Source organism: Cebidichthys violaceus, unplaced genomic scaffold, assembly GCF_023349555.1.
Source record: "Cebidichthys violaceus isolate CVI_PGR_0920_01 unplaced genomic scaffold, fCebVio1.0.p SCAF_551, whole genome shotgun sequence".
In the NCBI taxonomy this organism is placed as follows: Eukaryota; Metazoa; Chordata; class Actinopteri; order Perciformes; family Stichaeidae; genus Cebidichthys; species Cebidichthys violaceus.
The window spans coordinates 19,469-27,403 of NW_027176763.1; the positions used below are offsets into that span (position 1 = coordinate 19,469).

The 7,935-nt window shown below is 43.3% G+C and overlaps 1 protein-coding gene across 3 annotated transcripts; it reads right to left on the reverse strand.

Annotated features, from left to right (window-relative positions):
• Positions 1-463: 463 nt before the first annotated feature.
• On the reverse strand, positions 464-7,133 carry LOC137888589 (heterogeneous nuclear ribonucleoprotein L-like). Of its 3 annotated transcripts, XM_068731999.1 has the most exons (9): positions 6,107-7,133; positions 5,439-5,471; positions 3,863-3,934; positions 3,334-3,581; positions 3,001-3,122; positions 2,458-2,659; positions 2,288-2,345; positions 1,894-2,010; positions 464-1,069 (listed from the first exon to the last, which is right to left on the reverse strand). In XM_068731999.1, exons 4-9 carry the CDS (start codon positions 3,520-3,522, stop codon positions 1,011-1,013), a joined length of 747 nt encoding a protein of 248 aa, XP_068588100.1. In that variant the 5' UTR covers positions 3,523-3,581; positions 3,863-3,934; positions 5,439-5,471; positions 6,107-7,133; the 3' UTR covers positions 464-1,010. The 3 variants fall into 3 exon arrangements, with proteins under 3 accessions (XP_068588100.1, XP_068588099.1, XP_068588101.1); XM_068731998.1 differs by having other exon boundaries at positions 5,439-7,133; XM_068732000.1 differs by having other exon boundaries at positions 1,900-2,010; positions 5,439-7,132.
• Positions 7,134-7,935: the final 802 nt, after the last annotated feature.

A 7,935-nucleotide genomic window follows, 5' to 3' on the forward strand; every position in this document is an offset into this window, starting at 1 on the left:
AAATCAAGAGGCTAGATCTATGAAGAACATTGTGCTCTAGTAAACAGTCCAGATTCTTGTCATTACTCAGCAGTTTTTAGATGCCAACTTGACAGGTCAGTCTATTGTTGCAACCATTAGCCAGCACTGTTTCTACCAGTTCAGAAGATCTGCTTGATGCTTTCCTTCATCTTTCTGGAGCCGTTTCACCAACAGACACAATTTGATCTTTTCAAGCTGTGAGCAGCTCCGTCACGCATCACTTTGTAGATTAGTGTGAATAGACTCCAGGCCGTTTAAGAGGAGTATGTCGTATGGATTTGAGACTTACTTCCAGGTCTTGATAGCCCACTGATCAATACCACGTTGTCCTGATAATCTAAACTGTACAGCTTGTTTTACAGACAGTGCTGGGAAGCTGTCTGAAAACTCAAAATATACCAAAAACATTGACAGAACAGAGGACAGCAGAATAAACACAATATTAAGTAGGTTTTTCATTTTATTTTCTTAGAACAAAACAATTCTCCATCTGAATATCTGACACGTAAACGCAGAACTGAATAGGCATCAATTAAAATAACACAAAGAAAAAAATTGAGCTATAATTCCAAAAGACAACTCTTTTACAAAACCATGTTGTCCACTGCCACTGAACCACCTGAGCATAAAAACAAAATCGCTCACATACGCTTTCTCACATCTCAGGTTACTGTAGAAGCATAATACAAAAAAGTAAAAAGGACAACTTAATATTGAAGACAGGTACTGATACTCTAGAAACCACATCTGGGGCATAAATATCAAAACTTTGTGATGCCTGTTAGCATTCGTTAGATCTGCTAAATATACCAAATATGAGAAGCAAACTTTAGGGATCAATTCCATTGTGAAAACTTATTGTTTCACAGTATTTTGAGGTGTTTTTGATAATCGGATTTCTCCGGGCGTGTTACGAGCAGTCATGGTCTAAGTACATGTGGACATGGGAATGGTGGGCCGATCTTCTCTCACTGGCTACGAAGGGGCGCTCAGTTGGCGTGCTGAACGGTGGAGAAGCACAGTTTGAGGGTGTACGGGTAAGGACCGGCTGGAGAGAGAGGAGAGACAAAAAGGGTTAGGCTACGAGAAACATCACCCGGGAGATGAATATTTCATATATATAACTTTATTCAACACGTGTTTACAGCTCAGTATAAATCTGCTTTACCAAAGTTACTCCAGTAACCCGTTTGTTGGGTCAGTAAGTAAATGCGTATAATTACTACAAGATTGATTCCCAGCTAAAAGTAGCTTTTACTTAAGTGCTGTACTTAAGTACAATTTTGAGGTACTTGTACTTTACTCAAATATTTCCATTTCTTGCTACTATATACTTCTTCTCCACTACAATTCAGAGGTAAATATTGTCATTGTTACTCAAGAATAAGAAGCATAAGGTTACAAAAAAATAGAAATACTCAAGTACAGTACAAGTACCTCAAAATTGTACTCAAGTAGAGTACTTGAGGAGCCTAAATGTACTTAGTTGCCTTGCACCACCACTACAAGAGCTCAATGTTCTACATAAATTAACCTCTCTATTTTACTGTCAATAGTAACAAGATTGATGCATTTAACTTTAAAATGTACGAATAGTACAGACCATAGTCATACTCAATCCTGTGGGTTACACTGAGGTGGCATTGCTACTTCTACTCTCATACTACATACTTCCACCACCGTCACAGAGGAGGTGCTGATGTTGAACTATCTGTGCGGTGATAGGCCTTCACATTCACGAGTCTGTTACTCAGACTGGACAGTTAATGTACCTGAAACAACTTGCTTTCTTTTTAATCAACATTTTCAGTCTGAATTTATGCTCAGTTAAGAGTTGGAATCAGGATCATGGGAACAGTTTTGGTGTCTTACCCGTACCTGCATTTTTCATCTGGAAGTGGTTCATCAGGGCCAGGGCCTCCATGGCATCGTTGATCGACTCCCACTCTAGCAGACCTGAGGCACTGCGGTCGCTGGGGGCTGCGCCACCTGGTAGTTAGGACTCACAATTACACCACACATTCCAGATACAGAAAAAGATCTATGTGCAGTGTTAAGTGGACTGTACGGGATACATTGTTGCCCCGCTTTAAATGTTTGTCTATGCCGAGCTCGGCTACCAATTTGTTTTTTTAAGGCTTTGACCTTTTTGGCAAATTCCAGATGTAACAGCGGCCACATTTGATGTGAGCTACAATCTTTAACATGTTCAGAGTTATAAACTTAACAAAAATATATCCCAATAAGCAGAATCAAAGCAGCTTACTCTTTCCTGTGAACATTTTGACGTTGACGGGACTCTTGACACCGAGCTCATCACAAATCTGCAAAGAACACAACATTAATTATTAGGGTCAGCGTGCACCACAGCTTTATACATTTCTCTAAAAATACTTTCATTGGCCATACACATGCATATTTCCTCCTCCTACAGACCTGATTGAAAATCTCTGGCGTGACGTCTGGCTGGGCGTTGAAAAAGTGCAACACGTTGCTCGGGTGCTGGATGCGGTTTTTAGCCGCCTGCTCCGGTGAGGTGAACCGGTTGTTCCTGGAGCCATGGAAGTCCTTGAAACTGCTCGAGCCGTCGTCCAGCTCATAGCACTGACCGGGGACGATGGCTTGCTGCTTGGACACGCTGCAGGGAAAGAGGATCAGACATTTTAGGGATAGAGGCTGGAGCATTGACATTCCTCATACCCTAACAAAGGGGTTGTATAAGATCACAAGGGTTTTTTTAGGGGTTGTTGTGCAGACCTTTCCCCCTCATTTACCATGAGTTGCCAGTACACAAATTATTTCTTTCTTCTTTAGCAGTTTGTTTGACCCGACACCTACATTTCTGGAAAAGGACCAATTTGTCCGGTTTGCATGAGGCTTTAGTAGTTTTAATCTGCTCGAGGCATCGTATTATATTCAGCATGGCTTACACCTTCTGGACAACAGAAATGTTTTTGGGACTGGACGGGAGGAACTCACCACACATTCAGTCTCTGTCCGAAGAGAAAGTTGTTGTTGAGGTGAGTGATGGCGCGGTCCACTGCATAGCAGTCTCCCATTTCCACCATGGCTGCCCCGGGCTTACTCTTCATGAACTTCACCTGTAGAGAGCGACAGAAGACAGGATTGACCGGTGCCCTTAAGAGACATTAAACATTAATTTGGACAGACAAAACTGCTGGGTTTGAGATGATGGCTTGGGGCAAGGTGTGTGGTTAGGGTTGAAACATTGCGCTAATAAATTTCACTGCGTGGGCAGCTTCTCTTCCCCTTCACAGCACTAACAGACACCTCTACTGTCGAAATACTGACCCGCTCTACGTTGCCGTAAAGGCAAAAGATATTGAAGACCCGGTCGGCGTTCATCTTCACGGGCTCCAAGCCGTACAACATGACAACTGGAGACTCGGCGTGGCCGCCGTACTCGCCGGGAGGAGGGGGAGGGGGCCCGTAGCCCGGTCCGTAGCTTCTGCCTCCGCGCCCTCTCATTGGTGGACCCATGCGGCGACCCTCGTAGGGCGGGGATCCATAGCTCTCGTCATAGCCATGGTAGCCACCCCCTGACGAATGAGGGAACAGATAAAACAAGGAGAGGTCAACTCCATTTCACGAGAAAAGTGTCACTACTTTGAGGGAAAGATTTGCTCCCAATATCACAATATGTTTAGTCACAGCTAAAAATGTGTGGAGAACCAATTTATACAGCAAAATACATCAAGTTTAATAATCCACACAGACTGATTTTAAGGTAAATAAAGAAGTAGTCCTTTTAAACTTTCAGAGTATAGAAGACAAAGGCACAGTTGTTTATACAGATGTTTGTTTCAGAGCCTTTTCTTACCGTACTCTGGAGGGTGGTCGCCCAGCAGAGCAGGCTGTCTCTGGCGCTTGTTGGGGTTGGCATTGACATCCTCTGTGAGATGAGAAAGACAAAATAAGAGGTAAGGAAAAGAGTAGAGAAAGAAAAAAAGTGACAAATGTGATAAGAGAAAAAACACTGGCTATACATCTCTGGGATGCATGAGCATTTACAATATGGTATCAAGACAACATTTTGACACCAACAATCTGTCACAGACTGCACACCAGGAAGTAGATAAATTATGTGTCATGGGCAACTATACTAAAAAGGTGCTAAATAATATAGCTATTATTATAGTAATATTGCTATATTACAATAAACAGTAATATAGCAGTAAACAACTTATCTATGTAAAGACAGTGGAGTATTTGTGCTTAGTTTAGCTGTGCATGCGTGTGTCCCACTGACTAGCTAAAGGACGCCGCTCTGCACTGTGCTCTCAATGTTTTCAAATGCAAAGCCAATTTTCGCACCGCGTTACTCGCGGGATCATTTGTGATTATTTGCAACTTTTGCGCTAGACGCGGCAGAGGAGTAGTGCCGTATCTCCATGGAAACAGTTAGCAACTGAGACATTTATTTCCGCCATCAACCATGGAAGAAATGACCACTATTTGTTTAGTACAAATAAAAGCCGTCTTGTCTGGGTTCATAACATCATCCGGAGGCGAGCCGTATCTAGCAAGCCATGCGTCGGCTGGTTTACTACATCTCTATGAACCCAAAATAAACTCATTTTGCTGTGATTTAAATGCAATAAGTGGATAAACGGGATGCAGATATGCAAAAAGTCTGAATTTATGTTTTATTAGTTCTCTTCGGAACACGACAAGCAAACTACTTTTAAAATACTTGTTTTCTCAATGGAGCTCGGATTGATCGGTGCTATTCCAAGTTAACATTGTAGCAGCTCCATCAACACTCAAGATAACGTCATCTCGGCGTAAATACGGCAGCGTTGATTTCATTGTTTGTACCATATGGTTTACACACATGTATACACGTTTGGTCCGGTCTCGGGTCTATAAGCAATCGTAGAGCTCTGGGTGAACACCGACGGCTACAGTAGGATTAAAAACAGCAGGACGTCAGTGATGACAGAAGGAGCATCTCAACGGTGATAGACTATCACGTCACGCAAATTTCATCTCGCGAGAATAAGGCAAATTCTGCGTTTGTCGCTCCACCCTGCACAAATTCACGCTTACTCACGTCCAGTTGCATTGACTTTGTATGTAATCTACTCGCTCAAAAAATATGCGCCAACTTTGTTGTGAACACAGAATTAGTGATCGACTTTGTCTGGATTCAAACTAGTTGAGGGAAATGGAAAGAGGTGTGGGGATGTAAGAGGTGACTAGACTGGTTTTACGGTCTATGGAAACAACCCATTAACACACCATAATCAATAACGGTAAACTTTTAGAATATAAAGTGGAACTGGGGGAAAATGGCAAACATGGATATGGACGCTGATCTAGGAGGTGAAAAGTCACATTGGCTAAACATCACAAATGGCTAAATAAAGTGTAAAAGGTTGCACGCTCACACACACCTGGATTGCTCCCATTGCCATCTCCATCGCCATCTGAGGAGGTACACAATAGTCACACACAATCAGAATCAAAAAAGTACATCTTTTTTTTACCCCCGGGCAAATGTAAAATTACCCCAGTCAGAATGTCGGGAGAGTGCAGTAAAACCACTCATGACAAAGCTGTATGTGCTCACAAAAAAAAAAAAAAAAAAAAGGCTTGGTACCTCAGCAGGTGACCAACCGGGCTCTTACAGAACCTAAAAGTGATTTGTCAACAAGCTTCATTTGTAAACTTTGGTGGATGAACAGCTCTGCTCTCTTTGTAATGAACAGGGTTGGTCATGGCCAAAGCACATCCTACATGAAATCATATCAAGTTCACACCCATTCTCCCCCCAGATTAAAAGCATGATTTAATTCCCAAAGAACAGTTCAGGGAACCATGTAGAGATGATATTCCAGAAACATGACATAGTGAACAGACATACAGCAGGTTTGAGTGACATTAGAAAAGGCAGGCTCCGACAGAACCCCAACCAACACTCTCCTCCAGAAAGAGAAAGATTAAGCCTGTATGAGAGAAATGGAGTCATGTCAGCCTTGTGTGGCGATGTTGGGTGCTGGGGCTTTGGGGTCATGTGGTGCTGTGCAGGTATGTTCCCCGGGGAGGGGCTCGATTTACTTACTGCATGCTTACAAACAGTGGGGAGGAAGATATTTGCTGCAGCAGTTCCACCACTCAATTCATTCCATCCATCCCACACTCCTTATCCATTTCCTCTTTTGGGGGAAACAACTCTCCACCTCAGGATCGACTCCCTGGTTTTAACAAGCTGAAACGCCCCATTGGTGGGTTGGTTGGTCGGTCGGTCGGTCGGCCTTTTCCTTCCTTTTTGTCCCTTTTTTTGGAATAGTCCGCTTAGCGCCCACTGGTAGGCCTTGAGGCTGCCATAGAGCAGAGTTCAGTTGGGAAGCTGGCTCCTCTTAGTCGCAAATAGCCAAACCTGCATCACATGGAAGGCGTTACACAGGTTCTAGACTTTAGAATAAAGAAAAAAGAAAAAAACTGCACTCGAAAAAAAAAAAGAAAAAAAAGAAAAGAAAAGGGATAGCTAAACAGGGATGCATGTAGGAAGAAAATCAGAGGGAGAAAAAGATTAAGAGATGAGGAGAAAGAGCAAGAGAGAAAAGCTGAATTTCACTCGGGAAGAAACACATAAAACCAAAAGATGGGCCTGACTGTGCTTGATGGTGTTGTCAGCAGTGTCTCGTCTTCATCAGTTGTCTTGTGTTGACTCCAGTGTGGCTGGCTACAGCTTGATTCGGGGGTGTGAGTCATCTATTGGATCAGTTGGTGCGGGCGCCAGCGAGTGTCGGAGAGTGTGCTGCTTGAATGGGTTTTGTTTTGTTTTTCGTGTCAACAACGCCGCCCAAAACAGTACAGGAAGGGCCGAGGCTTTTGCAAATGTCGACTGGTTAGTATCAGTATGCAGTCAGTTGGTTGTACTGAGATGTCAGTCTCTACCTTCTGTTTGGGTGGATGCTGTGTCTTCTCTGGTATCAGTCTCCGTTGGGTGTAGACAGTGGGCGGGGGGCAAGGTTGTAGATGCAAGCTTTGGCCTGCTTTCAATGTGTCATTCGCTTGTGTCTCGAAATGGGTACAAGGAGAAAAAACAGGGGGAAGGGCCCAAGTGTAGCTCAGTGCCCAAACCCCCCCCCCCCCACCACCACCCTCTAGAAGTGGCTCTTCGTGGCTCTTGTGCTGGAATGCGGAGACGAGGAATGAGTGGTAAATCAGTCCTACATCGGCATGTTGAATGGATGGTGTCTTGTAGTTTGTCCCCTCGTGTCTCGGGGGACATTTGGCCCTCTGTATGATAGTGGCTGTGTCCTCACTGAAGAAGTGGATACTTGAGATGATGGTGATGTTGTCAGCATGTATCAGCCTCTCCCTCCTGTGCGTGTTTTTTGTTGTTGGACTTGCTGATAGCACCGATTTATCAGGAGGAGATAAGAGTTACATGACGTTGCAGATGTTCTGTTTACCGACGCTGGTCCTTGACTCTGTTCTCACTTCTCAGACAAATCACACTTCAAAATAAGGCTTGAGTTTGGCCAACTGCTCTTTTGTCAGAGCCACTTTGTTTTATCTCAAACTCATTTTTGACACATGCTAGACATTAGTATGCTGTTGGTCAAGTTTAAAAACAACTAAAATGGGAGAATTTAAAAAGGTAGAAGTTAGAGGACAGTAGAAAAGACCAGGATCAGTCTTGGTGGCAAGGAAATTTATCTCCAGTGACTTAAAATACACGTTGCCTATACATTATTTTTAAAAACTAGTAACATTGCTAACATTTTGAACTAATGCAACATTTAGAGGTGGTCAAGAAGGCAGGAAGAGCAAATGCTGGTTAAAAGAACACTGTCTCTGTGACTGAAATATGGAGACAGGATAATCACTCAGCAGGATGCTCAACAGACAACGACTGTGTTCTGCCTCAGAGCTTTTATT